The sequence below is a fragment of the Lynx canadensis genome, chromosome A1, assembly GCF_007474595.2.
Source record: "Lynx canadensis isolate LIC74 chromosome A1, mLynCan4.pri.v2, whole genome shotgun sequence".
Classification (NCBI taxonomy): Eukaryota; Metazoa; Chordata; class Mammalia; order Carnivora; family Felidae; genus Lynx; species Lynx canadensis.
In genome coordinates this window covers 210579545-210595705 of record NC_044303.2, presented here as the reverse complement: position 1 = coordinate 210595705, position 16161 = coordinate 210579545, and the positions used below count along the sequence as shown (strand labels likewise).

General features: G+C 41.8%; 1 protein-coding gene and 1 long non-coding RNA gene across 3 annotated transcripts in view; one reads left to right on the top strand and one right to left on the bottom strand.

Moving 5' to 3' along the window:
* Nucleotides 1-15953, top strand: part of SLC1A3 (solute carrier family 1 member 3) — a 78933-nt gene extending 62980 nt beyond the window's left edge. The window contains exons 5-10 of the mRNA XM_030331140.2: nt 711-753; nt 3929-4221; nt 6921-7154; nt 7716-7910; nt 11315-11449; nt 13706-15953. Coding sequence (XP_030187000.1) covers nt 711-753; nt 3929-4221; nt 6921-7154; nt 7716-7910; nt 11315-11449; nt 13706-13910 — 1105 coding nt within the window. The 3' untranslated portion in view covers nt 13911-15953. The remainder of the gene's footprint in view (nt 1-710; nt 754-3928; nt 4222-6920; nt 7155-7715; nt 7911-11314; nt 11450-13705) is intronic.
* Nucleotides 1-16161, bottom strand: part of LOC115524673 — an 87838-nt gene that overhangs the window by 25565 nt on the left and 46112 nt on the right. The window lies entirely within an intron of this gene.

Genomic DNA, 16161 nt, shown 5'->3' with positions numbered 1-16161 from the left:
CAACAGATAAATCAACTAAAACCTGAATAGGTGCAGTGACTTGGCCAAGGTCACACAGCTGGTTAGAGACTCTCCAGCTAGATCGTTGTCCCTTGAACTCTACCATGAACTCAAACACTGCTCTGAGAAAGTGACAAACTTTGCCACATGTACCACAAGTTTAAGTTTTGTGGGCCGTCTCCCTGTTGGTTACCAAGGAGCCTGAGAAGCTCCAGTAATTCAGAGTAAATATTCCATCCCCCAGAGGGCCTTTGGGAGGACTCTGTAGAGAACAAAATCCAGCAGTCTGACCATGGCATATGATTCAGAACATTCAGTCCCTGGACACATGGCACAAAACCAAAATGGCCACTATTCAATAATACCTCAGTTTACCAGAACATGTGTAGCCAAAGCTGTTTCCATTCTCACTTTGGTTCTTCCTGGGAGCGGGATTTGAAGATACAATGATGAAGTGAAAAATCCCATTGTCTGACAAAAGGACAGAGGAGTTGAATTTGAGATTTCCCTGGAAAATATGAACTACATGGGCCCCACTTAGGGATGACCATATGTCCCATTACAAGACATAAAATCCACCAACACCTTTCTTTTTTTCCCATATGCTACTTAGTTCAATTCAATCTTTACCTTAGACACAATGAAAAAGTGTTTAAGAAACAAACTTATTATTTGAGAACTTTTTCAAGTGACCATTATTTTCTTTGCAGGAATATGTTCCCTCCAAATCTGGTGGAAGCCTGCTTTAAACAGGTAAACACTCTATAGCCACTAATTCGCTTTTGAAATTCCTCTTTGGCATACCAAACAGAGTGGGACCTCCTTATCCATTTTGTATTATTTTTTTTCCATTTCTCTGCAGTAAGAAACACTCTTTTACCAACCAGATGGAAAGCACTAGGGTTTTCTGGGGGATTTGTAGGGTGTGGGGAGGTCTTACCCTGTACTAAAGGCTTATTAGTTACCAGGTACTAAATGTGTCGCATACGAATAGCTCATCGAGTCTCTGTTAATTGTTAAAAAGGCCAATCAGGAGACTCCTTCCCTCTTCTTGTCCCCACATTCCACACACAAAAGCCCACCAAGCAAATTCTAGTAGAAGATACATTTACAATTTGCTTTAAACATTAGAGAGATTATTCAAGTTTCTGGGTTTAATGTAAAAAGTGAATGGGTTGTTTTTTTTAAAGTCTCCTAAGAGCCTTATGGATTCTATGTGCCAAGCACTAATGTTATATTCAGTCCTCACATGAATATGATGGGTATCATTGTCTTCATTTCATTGATGAGGAAACTCGTCTATGATAATTCAGGATTGTCTAATAGGCACAAGATCTTACAAGTAATAAATGGTAGATCCAGAATGCAAACCTACTGTGCTGACTCCAAATTCTATCCTCTTTCTGCTCCTACATTCTGCTTCCTGGAAGGTTTGAGACACCTCCCTGGAGGCTATAGTGAGGTCCAGTTCCTTTTCGTTTTCGCCCATATCCAAACAGTTCTTGGCTGTCTGTGTTGTGGATACAAATATACTTTGCTGCTAGGGATTAAAGTTCATTCTAACTTCACCTGAATAAAAAAAGCTTTGTGGCCCAAAACATTAAAAGGAAAACACTTAGACATTCTGGGTTAAATAATAGTTCCAAAACATTTCTCCAGATGGTGTTACTTGACCCTAGTTGTAATTCCCTAACCCTATCTGTAAAACAAACAAAATAAAACCCCAGCCTTGTGGAGGACTAAATTTTACATATACAAGTCACCCTTTGTCCCCCCACTTTTTAAAATTTTTGTTGACTATTTTTAATAGGTAATGTGTGCACACGCTGCAAGATTCAAACAGAATCCTTTCTTTAAAAAAAAGTTTAAGAAGCCCAAATCGAACTTTCTTTATTCAAAACCAACAATAACCATAAATAATAAACCCCTTTCAATCCAACAAGCCAACCCCAGCACCATGGGGCTGACTATTCCAGTTAGTCAGCTGGCACTGGACAACATCAAAAATGCTGATTTCTAGCAGCACCAGGAAAAGTGCAGACTTAAGCAGATTTATTGTATTTGGTTTGGGATTGCATTTACAGGATTTTGAAAGGGAAGCAAAAGTATCTTCCCAGATCTATTTGTCTTAGGCCAGAATGCAAACGAGGTTGCTATTTCTGTAGGCTACAAACTGTGTCTAAGGGGAAAGAGTTGGAGGCTTAGGAAAGGCTAACCAGGATTGGAAATCTACCCTAGACAATCCATAAAATGCATAAGCATCCTGATGAAATAGAGATTTGAGAGTTGACGGGAATAGGACACCAAAAAGGGCCAGTTTCTTTGTTACTTAGAATTACAAGCAGTATCACTGGTTGCTCAGAGATGTGTCCCCAGTATTGACAGCTGGCCGTCCTTGTTTGAGAATAGTGGTTTCCTATTGGACAAAAAAGTCTCCCATTCACTCTTGGTAGAGACATGGCCCAGCACTTCATGTACAGCTGTGAGAACCAGTCAACATCCATACATTATTACTCTCCCTGATCCTTGACTACCATCAACACAAAGGCCAGGAATTCTGCTCTCATTAAAATCATAGATGGATGGGCTTAATTGTTTTATATGGTCACAATCATATGCTCACATCTTCTGTCTGGGGCATCTATGCAGAAGCTATTGGGAAAACACCATATCTTGAATACGAAGAGAAATTCCTTTATTGACCTGAGAGTTAGGTTGTCATCCTCAGCTATTAATGAAACATCTATTCTTAAGAATAATATTATCAGAAGTGCCTAAAAGACCTTTGTTGGGGAATTTTTAAATTGTTTTAAATTTTGTTAAGTTTTTAAGTTAATTCCAGTTTAGTTAACATACAGTGTTTATTAGTTTCAGGTATACAATATAGTGATTCAACAATTCTATACATTATTCAATGCTCATCATGATAAATTCTCTCTTTAATTCCCATCACCTATTTAATCCATCCTCCCACCTACCTCCCCTCTGGTAACCACCAGTTTGTTCTCCATAGTTAAGAGTCTGTCTCTTGGTTTCTCTCTCTCTCTCTCTTTTCCCTTTGTTCATTTATTTTGTTTCTTAAATTCCACATATGAATAAAATCATATGGTATTTGCCTTTCTCTGACTGACTTATGTCACCTAGCATTATACCCTCTAGCTCCATCCATGTTGTTGCAAATAGCAAGATTTCATTCTTTTTATGGTTGAGTAATATTCCATTGTATATATGTACCCCACATCTTCTTTATCCATTCATCAGTAAACAGTCACATGGGCTGCTTTTATAATTTGGCTATTGTAAATAATGCTGCTATAAACATTGGGGTGCATATGGGATTTAAAAATTTTACTATTCAATGAAATCCCCAGCTAAGTCTACTCCCTAAAGGGTTTTGTTATTGAGCACCATTAGCCAATAGTAGTGTAGTACTTTAAAATTTACAAGATGTTCTCATATATTCTGCTCAATTTGATCATCACAACAACCCTGTGAGGTAGAACCTCCACAGTTCTTTCTGTTTCACAGCTGCAGAACATGAGCTGAAGGATGTTCAGTGATTTGTCCATGATCCCATAGCATGATCCTATAGACAGTAAAGGGACTATTGGATTTATGGTTCTTAAAAGCCCATTATAGTCATTTTATTAGGGTTTAAAAAAAAAAAAAACCCTACTTCAACATCTTCAGCCAGATACCTCTTTCCTGTTAAGATATGCTTTATAGTTGAGTGCGTGTGTGTCTGTCTGTGCTGAGGAACTGGTAGGGGTTCGTCACAGATTAGATGGATAGATGATAGATACCTTCTATAACACTATTCTCTGAATGCAAGGTATTGTATATGATTATAGAAAATTTGGACAACAGAAAAGTTAAAAACAGAAAACAAAAATCACCTTTAATCCCTGTTGTGCCTTTTCTTTTAAAGTTTAAAACCAACTATGAGAAGAGAAGCTTTAAAGTGCCCATCCAGTCCAATGAAACACTCGTGAGCGCCGTGATAAACAATGTGTCGGAGGCCATGGAGACTCTTACAAGGATCACAGAGGAGCTGGTCCCAGTTCCAGGGTCTGTGAATGGGGTCAATGCCCTTGGACTAGTTGTCTTCTCCATGTGCTTTGGATTTGTGATTGGAAACATGAAAGAGCAGGGGCAAGCCCTGAGAGAGTTCTTTGATTCTCTTAATGAAGCCATCATGAGATTGGTAGCAGTGATAATGTGGTACGTATTTCCACTGGCTACATATGCTGTATCCAGATGCTTATTACCATCAACATGTGTTCTGTACTGAGGAAGATGCCACCAGGCAGGATAGCCAATTGCAACAATTCCACGTGGGTAAACACAAGAAAATCAATGATTTTCTGGGCCTGTAGTGGCCTTGAACCTGTCTGCAAGCCTCTCTTAATAAGTTTGCTTCCTTGTTTTTGAAAGGGTCTACTTCTTCACTCCGGTGCTGATGGGATCCCATTCCTCATTCCTTCATTTTATATCTATTTAGTCTATATCTATTCAATATATGTTCATTAAGTGTCTACTATATGCCAAGCATATAATGCCAGGTACTCTGGACATAGCAATGAAGAAAACAGACGAGGATGTCCTAGAGCTTATATTCTTTTAAGGGACATAGAAAATAAACACACAAATCCACCATGTGCTTTAGTAACAAATACTGTGAAAAAATAAATAAAACAGCAGATTTTCTTTTGTGTGATCTGATATGATAAAAGGCAACTGGGGAAGAAGCATAAAATTTGCCTTGGGTGGTTTGGATGGTGCACAAAGGCCTCTGAGGAGGTGAGTTTGTTGCTAAGATCTGACTGACTAGGAGAAGCTAGCCATCCAAAGTGCCAGGGGAAGAGCATTCCCAGTGGAGGGAAAAGCAAACATAGAGGCCCCTTGACCTTCAGAAAAAGTGAGATTGCCTCTCCTCCGTTTCAGCCCTAAGAAAGAGACATCAAATGGCAATTTGGTGGACCGCCTGAAGGTCTCATGGGAAGCATTATAGAATGCCAATCCAGAGTTTATAACAAAACTTTCTTCAAATAAAGTTGAGAGTAGGGTACAAATGAAAACACTAAATCTGCAAAGGAACATTGACCTTGGAAAGTAAATTCTCGCCAGCTGGGAGAGAACCGTTTGATTGGTTTAGGCCTCATGTAGGGGTTACTTTCCCTTTGGCCTTTATTTTTAATCCAGACTCCTTCTTGGCACTGGAGGGACGGAGGCATCCATTTCTAAGAAAAGCCCTCGCCAACATGATTAAAAATATCCTTTGTCTTTATTGCCTCCAAATCCCAGAGGAATCCATTTTTCAGGAACTTGTATGAGGTGGATGTGAACTTGGGCACGAAGACTGATCAGAATGTGGTCTCCACAGGAGCCCTTGATTGAAATCCTGGGGCCCCTCCTTTGAAATCCTGGCAGAGCTGAAAGTGGACATTTATCTTCATATTATGAAAATGCCTCCACCTTTCACCTCTTTTATGAAAGAAGCCCATTCAAGGCTGCTGAATGAACCTCACATGTAGCTTTTCTAGCTGTACATTTGCCTGCACATTCAGCCTTGAGTTATTACATTTCTGAAAACAGGTACTCTTATAATTTCCTGGCCTGTGTTTTTAAAGGACGTTTAAAAGAAGCATTGTATTTTTCAGCTTGAAATAAGACCTCCACAGTTCCCAGCAGACCCTTCTCCTTCAGGGTGATTGGCCCCTCTGTTTTTGGTAACGTGAGTTTGGGCGTAGTTCACTGCATACATCAAAGGGAGTTGAAAGCAGGGCAGAGGGATCTTGATGCAACAGGGGTTGCTATACATACAAGTTGTTTTGTGTCTCGTTTGTTCATTCTTGCCAGGCTACAGGGGAAGATCACAAATGTCAGTAGCAGCGGGTGGGTGACAAGTACTTAACTAGAACATCTGTAACCTGATCGTGGCGGTACCTGCATACACATTGTTAATTTGAATAGCTTTGGATTGATTATATGGTTGCCTTCGATCTGTGGGAAATGGTACTAGTTTTCCATTGCCACTATAACATGAAATTTACTCAGTAAATTTATTTAAAAGCTGATTTGAAGACTAATACTGAGTGATAGTGTAAGTGGTATGTAATATGGGGAAAAAGTAACAAAAACGGACTTTGATTAAGAGAGATGACTGCAAATCTAAAACACTGAAATGGCATTGTGTGTGTCTTGCTTTAAGCTGGAACGCAGGCTCTGTTGTGGGAAACCCTCCCAAAGTCTGGATATTGGTTCAGTGGATTCTGGCTGTGCAGGGTACTTAGAAAGAGAACAAAAGGCAGGGGGAGTTGGGTGGCATCTGAGGACCGCAAAAGTGACTCAGATGAGGTGAAAGGAGAATGATCTAGAAAAAGAGGTGAAAAAAAAAACAAAAAACAAAAAAAAATAAAAAAACCCCACAAAACCTCTGTACCTGTCTTTTATCATAGGCTAAGGAGAAAAAAAAATTGTGGCCTATCGAAATTCTGAGAGGAAAGCCTGATTATGCGCTATTTATATTTAAATTTATATTTAAAAAAGAAAAGAAAAGGGGCGCCTGGGTGGCTCAGTCATTTGAGCATCCGATTTCAGCTCAGGTCCTGATCTCCTGGTCCATGAGTTGGAGCCCCACATCCAGCTCCGTGCTGACAGCTCAGAGCCTGGAACCTGCTTTTGATTCTGTGTCTCCCTCTCTCTCTCTCTGCCCCTCCCCCACTCATGCCATGTCTCCCCCCCCTCAAAAATAAATAAATTTTAAAGAAAAAAAGTTCACAGTTTCTGCAAGTTCTAATAGTCTCCTGGGCACAAAAAGTGTGGAAATAACCCTCACGTTTTCTTGTCACGTGGTAGTTTCTTTGGAATAGCTCATTGGAGATCAGGCTTCCGACTGTGCGTATGTTGCTTCTACATAGGTACGCCCCTCTGGGCATCCTCTTCCTGATTGCAGGGAAAATTGTTGAGATGGAAGACATGGGAGTGATTGGGGGGCAGCTTGCCATGTACACAGTGACGGTCATCGTCGGCCTGCTCATTCACGCGGTCATTGTCCTGCCCCTCCTCTACTTCTTGGTAACTCGGAAAAACCCTTGGGTTTTTATTGGAGGGTTGCTGCAGGCACTCATCACAGCTCTAGGAACCTCGTCCAGGTATGTATGGATATATGTGTGGCTTATTCCTATCAAGAAATGTAGCTCAAACTTAACTTTAATCCAGAACCCTGGGGGGGCAGGGGGGGCAGGGGGTGCGGTTCTGGGTTTTACACTTCCAGGCATATGAATTGGCCTTTCCACTCAGGTGCTAATCAGACCTAGTTGGGATTGAGGGAATGGTTGGCTCTCCTTTGGGGAGACAAACGTATCAGCTATTCCCTTCCTGCCCACTGTCATCTCTCTCTTCCAGTTGACCTTTGCCTGAGGGAAAGATGGCAGAGTCACTCGGCACAGGCCATGAGGATAGGGGATAATCACAAGTGATGCCTCACAGAAGAACCCAGGAGCAGGAGAGCTGCAAATAACCCAGTGAGGGGACCCACACTGTTGCTAACCCTAATCCCCTATTTATACAAGTGCTGACTTAGTTCCCTTTAAATTAGGACATGGGAGAGGAAGGAACTCTGTCCAAAGTACCAAACACAGGGTCATGGTCTAAACCATCTGGACGATCAGCTGACACACCTTTTTTTTTTTTTTTTTTTTTACCATTCTCAGTTCTGCTACCCTACCCATCACCTTCAAGTGCTTGGAAGAGAACAATGGTGTGGACAAACGAGTCACCAGATTTGTGCTCCCAGTGGGGGCAACCATTAACATGGATGGGACTGCACTCTATGAGGCTTTGGCTGCCATTTTCATCGCTCAAGTTAACAACTTTGAGCTGAACTTTGGACAGATTATTACAATCAGGTATGAGGAAAGTTCTACACAACATTTGCTTAAGAATGACTTTACGTGATGAGACGGTGATCAGGGATTGGATAAAGAAACTTGTTGGAAAGCAGATCATACATAAACTGGAGGTTGGGGTTTGTGGCAGTAGCTTTACTTTTGATATTTAGATATTTTTATTAGTTTTTTTAAATTACAGATGTACACATTTATTAATAATGAAATTCTAAGAATATAGAAATGTAGATAGTAAGAAGTGTAACTTACCTGCCACTATCACCCCCCTATCTTTCCATAGGTGACCACTGTTAATGTTTGGGGTACAAAAACCATTTCTAGTGCCTAGACACACACACACACACACACACACACACACACACACTTTTTTTGTAATTAATGGAATCATACCATGCATACTGCTTGCCACTGGATTGATTTATTTATCAATGTACCATCGATAAAACATCTAACTCTTTTAAAATCTACAGAATATGGGGTGCCTGGGTGGCTCCGTGGGTTAAGTGGCCGACTTCAGGTCAGGTCATGATCTCACGGTCCGTGAGTTCAAGCCCCACATCGGGCTCTGTGCTGACAGCTCAGAACCTGGATCCTGCTTTGGATTCTGTGTCTACCTCTCTCTCTGCCCCTCCCCTGCTCGTGCTCAGTCTCATTCTATCTCTCTCTCTCTCCCAAAAATAAATCAAAACATTAAAAAAAATTTTTTTAATAAAAAAAATTTTTAAAAATAAAAATAAAATCTACAGAATACATAGTATGGATATTTCTTTTTTAAAAATGTTAGATTAGGGGCGCCTGGGTGGCGCAGTCGGTTAAGCGTCCGACTTCAGCCAGGTCACGATCTCGCGGTCCGGGAGTTCGAGCCCCCCGTCGGGCTCTGGGCTAATGGCTCAGAGCCTGGAGCCTGTTTTCGATTCTGTGTCTCCCTCTTTCTCTGCCCGTTCATGCTCTGTCTCTCTCTGTCCCAAAAATAAATAAACGTTGAAAAAAAAATGTTAGATTATACTTCAGTTTTAAATAGCATTAAAATGCATTAGCTTTTACTGACAGTATTAAAAAAAATACACTTGAAAAACTGGATTAACATTTTCTCTTGGGTTAATTTTTAGGCACTATACAATAGAGGAGAGGCCACATGGACAAATAGATTGAGAATTTTATTTCCGTGGACTATTTTTTAACTATTACATTTGAGGTATCTGGTGAAAGGTAATTTTCCTTTCCACACCTTCCCCGAATTTTTTAGTTTCCTTCTCCAGAGGCAACCACTGTGGCTTGCTAATTTCTTTTATATTCTTCTGGCACTAGCCCATGCATATCCACGTGCATATGTGATTGTAACCCCCCATTTTTACTCATTGACAGTCAGTTATGCACAACAGACCAATAAGTGACTGCAAGAGAGACTCAAATCCAGATCAGACCCTCCTCTTCAGTGTGTGTGTGTGTGTGTGTGTGTGTGTGTGCATGCGTGTGTGTGTGAATTATTATCAGCAATTTATTTTGGATATCAAAATAGTTTTTGCACTTTTCATTATAAAAACTATCTTACAAATGGGAAAGTTGAAATAAAATGATGACAGACATCTACCCAAATCCAACAATTAACATTTTACCATTTTTTGCCTCTTTCTCTGCCTTCATTAAATTTCACATATACAGAGTCCAACATAGGTCTCCTGAGAATAAAAGTCATTTTCTACATAACCACAATAGTAGGAATCTTTAAAATACTTCCAGAATACCCACTCTGCATCCAAATTTCCCCAGTTGCCCCAAAAATATCTTGTGTAGCTTTTTCCCCTAGACCACAATATAATCCATATCTATGGCTTGCATTTGGTTTTTATGTCATTTTAGTCTGTTTTCAATCTCTCAATTCCCCCACCTTTTGTGTGTGTGCACACATATGTCTATTTGGAAATAAGTTATGTTAGACTCCATATATATGTTTTGAGTTACTGGAAAATAATAGTCGTAGGATGCGTGATGATTAAAAAATGAGGCCGATCATGGCCAGAAGTGAGTGGCTTGGGGGTTCTGGGAGGCCTGAGCACAGTCTGACCACACTGGGACTGGGAGTCAGTATCTCAGCTCACCATAACCTATTCTTGGGCATACTCTGGTATACTGGTTGAAAATCCCTGAGTTCTAAACAAAGGTTCAGTTGCATGTGACAGAGTAAAAACATAATAATAACAATAAGAGTGACTTCAAGACAGAACTGCATTTTTTCCTCATGTGGAACAGCTCTGTTCCACAAAGCCCTCAAGGCTGGTAGGTGTTTTACAGTGTAAGGGACTGGGGTGTCGTTTCCATCGTCTCTGGGGTGTCACCCTCATCCAAGTGGTCCAGGATGGCTTATCATCACCTCCAAATCTTAGCCACAGGGAAGAGGAGGAGGGCATAGCGTGCAAGGTACTTGGTCACTTTCATCCATATTTCATTGGCCAGAACTTAAGCTCCAAGGGAGGCTGGGAAACGTAGTCTTCATTCTGAACAGCCATTTACCAACTAAATACTCTAGTACCACAGAAGAGGGACAATATGAGGGAACCATATAGTCTCCTCCACAGACGTACTGCTTCATTAATTCCACTTTATATCTAGGTAATACTTTACTATTTATAAAACATTTTCCACAGTGTCACATCAGCCTGAATCAAATAGGTATTTAACAGAGTCCTAGACAGGTTGTATGCCTTACAAATCAGGTCTACACTGCCTCCATAAAAAATATTTATAGTCACACAGAACTTTGTTCATAAATCATTTGCTTTTGCATTAATAACTTTGATTTGTTTTTCTGACCACATTAACCTTACAAGTTCAGTAGCTTTACAATCCTCTACTTGGACAGAATTATTGGAAACAAATTGTTATTGTAACTATGCAGTCTTTTAGACCTTGGAAAATATTTTCAGGTATGTGCAAAAGTACATAGCTACCAATTTCTTCATTTAAAAATGGCTGTAGTTGGGGCGCCTGGGTGGCTCAGTCGGTTAAGCGTCCAACTTCGGCTCAGGTCATGATCTCACCGTCTGTGAGTTCAAGCCCCGCGTCGGGCTCTGTGCTGACAGCTCGGAGCCTGGAGCCTGCTTCAGATTCTGTGACTCCCTCTCTCTCTGACCCTCCCCGTTCATGCTCTGTCTCTCTCTGTCTCAAAAATAAATAAACGTTAAAAATAAAATAAAATTTAAAAAAAAAAGAACCTCTTCATAAATACTGGTTAACGTTATTGTTAGCTCCGCGGGTTTTTTACACTCTCATCTAAAGGTTTCTAAAGCACGTCCTCTTCTGTTAACTTGGCAAGTCAGACATCGCCGCTGTGCATGGTTTTTCCGGAGCCTATCATTTGGGGAGATGTGTACAAATGTTTTACGTTTGGGGAATTCTTTTAACAGCATCACAGCCACAGCCGCCAGTATCGGGGCAGCTGGGATTCCTCAGGCGGGCCTGGTCACCATGGTCATCGTGCTGACATCCGTGGGCCTGCCCACCGACGACATCACGCTCATCATCGCCGTGGACTGGTTTCTGTGAGTATGCTCCGACTGCCTCCCGGCTTGCTGTCGCAGGGACCCCCTCTGTCTTCCTAAGGAAACTGGCAGCTGGGCACTCCCGCCAAAAGGGCTCCAAGAGCAGGGGCAGCTTGGCGTGTAATTGAATTGTCCTCACCGCCTGGTCCCTGCCCTTATCTAGAGGCCAAGTCCCAGACGCCAAGCGCTCTCGCTCCCTTATCAGCCCAGGGGGCACATCTGGCAACTACACTTCTCACTCCATAAAGCCATCCGGCGATTGGGAAACCGGCTGTCTGAAAGCCGACATAAATCAGCAAGGCATTTTCTGAATTGCACAACACGTCCCCGTGGTGGTGAGAACAGAACTACAGGCCCCACACACTGGCTCAGGCCCTTTTCCTTGTGCTTCCCATTCCAATGGCGTAATGCAGCACAGATGTGCGCATCCGAACCCAGCGGGGAGAGGGGCAGCCGTGCAGTGGGAGAACTAGTGAAGCAGAAATGACTTTTGGCTCTGGGGAAAAGGCACCCCCCATCCCCTCAGACCCTAATTTGGGGGGCCCAGCCCTCTCTCATGTTCCCCTCACCCTTCCAGCTGACATTATCTGCCTCTTTTCTCTCATAAATTCCCTTTCCGTTGCAAAAACATCTTTTCACAGGCTGCCCAAAGCCAATGCCTAGAAGGACACAGTAGATGCTGGAGTCAACTGTATGTTGTCTTCACTAGAAGGGTCACGAGGAGCTGACGGGTGTGCTCGAGGCACGATAGGTGGCAGCAGGGTAGGCAGTTGAGAGCATGAGTCCCACAGTCACTTGGATCTGTTTGCATCCCAGCCCGGTGTGACATTGGGCAGCCTCACCAGCCACCCCAGTTTCCACCTCTATAAAATGGAGATGATAATGCCATCCACCACCCCCTGGGGCTGCGAGGATTAACTGCAAGGATGCACGGAAAGCATTCAGCCCACTGTTGGGCCCACGGTTGGCACTCAACTCCTTGAGGACTTTTATAGTGTAAAACTGTGATTCTCAAAGCTTTTAGCCTCAGGACCCCTTTATACTTAAAAACTACTGAGGATCCCAAAAGTTTTTATCTATATGGATTCTATCAATATTTATCATATTAGGAAAACAGACAGTTTTTTAATTTTTTTATGCTTTTATTTTATTTTTGAGAGAGAGACAGAGTGCGAGCGGAGGAGGTGTGGAAAGAGAGGGAGACATAGAATCCAAAGCAGCCTCCAGGCCCTGAGCTGTCCGCATAGAGCCTGACTCGGGGCTTGAAGTCATAGACCATGAGATCATGACCTGAGCTGAAGTTGGATGCTTAACTGACTGAGCCCCCCAGGCGCCCCGAAAACAGACATTTTTAAGTGCTAAATTCATTTAAAGGTTATAATAATAAATTCATTACATCTTAACATAAATAATATTTTTGCAAAAAAATGTCATTTACCAAACTAAAAATTTTGGGAAAAGAATGATACCCTTTTATTTTATTTTTGGAAATCTCCTTGGTGTCTGGCTTAATGCAAGACAGCTGGGGTCTCCTAACTGCTTCTGCATTGAATCTGTTGTGGTATCTTTTGTGTTATGTTGTAGTCTTTACAAAACCCCACTAGGCTTTCATGAAAAAATGAGAACAAAAAGGGCAAATAACATCTAGCATTATCACGAAAATGGTTTTGGGGCATCTGGGTGGCTCAGTTGGCTAAGCATCTGGGTAGGCTCAGGTCATGATTTCATGGTGGGTGAGTTCGAGCCCCAAATCGGGCTCACTGCTGTCAGCGCAGAGCCTGTTTTCGGATCCTCTGTCCCCCTCTCTCTCTCTGCCCCTCCCTGTTCGTGCTCTCCCCTCTCTCTGTCTCTCTCAAAAATAAATTAACATTAAAAAATAAAATAAAATAGTTTTGACCACAGGCACCCCCAGGGGTCTCTGGATCACACTTTGAGAAACGCGGATATAAAGGAAGGTGAATTGTAGGAAAGAGAGGCAACGAGAAATTTTAAATAAAAGGAGAAAGGGAAGGGTCATTACCCACTGTTAGGACTGGAACTAGTAACTGAAGATTGGTAATCTATATATCCTTATAACTTTTAGTAACTACTATTATAAATATTATGTGTATTATGTGATGTTGCAAGTGGTGGATACACCAAGCAGAATTTTAAAAAGATGCCTCTAAAGACTTAGCAGCTGGTTCACAATATGAGCTGAGATCACATGATGTTCACAGGAGCCCCGTTTTTCCTCCCCCACACCCACACCCCCAGGGACCGCCTACGCACCACCACCAACGTGCTGGGAGATTCTCTTGGAGCCGGCATTGTGGAGCACTTGTCAAGACATGAACTGAAGAACCGAGACGTAGAAATGGGTAACTCGGTCATCGAAGAGAATGAAATGAAGAAACCCTATCAGCTGATTGCCCAGGAAAGCGAAAGTGAGAAACCCATGGACAGTGAAACCAAGATGTAGACTAACACACAAATGTTTTCTTGAGCAGCAGGTGTTTGCAAACCATTGTAAAATGTTTCCATCTCGTTACAACTCATTCTGTCCAGTAAGCCCCTTACCTCCCTTGTCCTGCATAATACACTGATAGGATTGGGAAGTATTCATCCAAAAACAAGGGAGGATTTTGCGAGTCGGATCAGATCTTACAAGTTTATGTGGCACACAAAACTGTAAATGTGGTTCTTTTATAAGGTAGAGAGTCAAACAAATAGTAGGCTAAAACATGCTTTTAAATCAACCTACAAAGTTTAAAAATCCTTCAGAATACAATTCAGTTTTAGTATCAAAACAACTTGATAAACCACAATCGGTTATCAAATGGGACAGTAGAAGGGTTTGTTCCCCTTTCTCTGCCGATTTGTGTTTTGATTTTATTAATAGCAAGACAATATGAATACTCACCTAGTGCACCTGTGAGGAAGCACATAAAAGTGAAATTTCCATGTGGCCATGGGCACGTTACATCTCCTCTCTAGGCCTCAGTGTTCTCATCCGTAAAATCAAATGAGTTCCCCAGATGCCTTTATGGTCTCTTCTAGCCCAAACATCCTGTGACATCATGAAGAGCCTCCCCTCTATTTTCCCTTGGAACATCCTGTCCCAAGCAGGTATGATTCCATGGACCATGGGACTTTCAGAAAGGACGTTTACTAGGAATGAACATTTCTAAGTAGGGGACGGATGGCTGTGCGGTTTAACCAGGTCCTGTGGCCAGAATATCAGTCGTGCAAGTCACCAGGCTGGAGGCCATTTCGGGAGCGGAATTATTCACGAAACTCTGCTCGGTCCTTCCCAGTACGGGAAATAGGCCCTTCTTTCCTATTCTTCCCAAACCGAAGGGACTTCTCTGGGCAGGATGTCTGCCACCACTCCTCAACTGACTATGGACTTTTAGGAAGTAAAATGTAAGACTAGCAACCAGCAGGCATGCTCATAGTCTTACTACGGAACACTAAAGAGCCAGGTAGGAAAGAACGGAGCATGGTTGACGTTACACAGGGGATTTTGAGACACCAAGATTTATAGATGATCTTTAAGGAAGAATTTAAAAGGAGAGGTTCTTTTTTTTTTTTTTTTTAACCTGAAACACTTTGTCTCCTCAGTTCAAAATCATCCCCCAAGGAGGTCCGCATATGAAAATATGAAGTCACTTCTTATATATAAAGAAGTCAAATGAATGAGCTCTCTCTCTAATAGAGGTCCGTGAGCTGGGTGGGTGGTCTCTTATTTGAAAAAAGTTTTTGCCTATAATCAGAAGTTCTTAGAATAAGAGAAACAAGATATTTCTTTGTGTAAGAATTCCACATACCAAGTCATTCAAACCCTTCGGCCGGAGTGGGGTTTGGTTTTATTTTGTTTGTGTCCCTGAGAGAAATGGTAGAAGATGAATCAGTATAAAGACACGGTCAATGGGGTTCCAAGAAAAAAACAGCAGGGGCATTAGTTTCAGGCGAGGCAGCTCCCAGGTTTAGAGGAGATTAATTTTTTACCCCCTAAGGAGTATTCATTCAGTCAAAGACATGAAGTGGGAACTGTCAGACAATACCAGCTGTGTTTGAGTCTCTGACCGAAAATGGTGAAGAATGGGTTTAATTATGCTAACAGACTGGATATCTAGACATACACCCTCTGATATACAGTTAGAGACATTTTTTCTAGAGATCGTGAGCATCACGTGTGTACAAAAGTTAACGTTAGGCTGTGGTGGAATAACCATTTAATGCCGAGGCCTTATTTGGGAGATACACTCTGAAAGTTAATGTACATGGCTGTCGTCTCACGACACCAGTAGAGCAAAAATTAATCATGTCAAATTAATTCTGTTACGCCGTGTGATCTTTTTTTTTAATACTAACCATTTCTTATGGAAAGTAAATCCTCTAGGACGATCCTCTCGCCAGCCCATCACAGGCTCTGCATATAACATGCACCCCGTGTGGACTGAGAAACATTACTTTGTAGATGTATTTTCAATAAAGAAAAAAAAATAGTTTTACATTATAATTTTGTATGTTGTTGTTATTCCCATAAAGTTCCCATTCATGGAAGTATTGCAGTAAGCTCAGGGCAATGCCGGGAAGGGATCCCCTCCAGATCTCTGTAGGTTTTTACTAGGCAAAAGCTTGGGAGGACCAGCTGGGGGAGCCAGTCACAAGAAAATGAGGAAGGACGCCTGCTCTCCCGCCCAAGTCCTAGAACTAGGCTTGGTGAG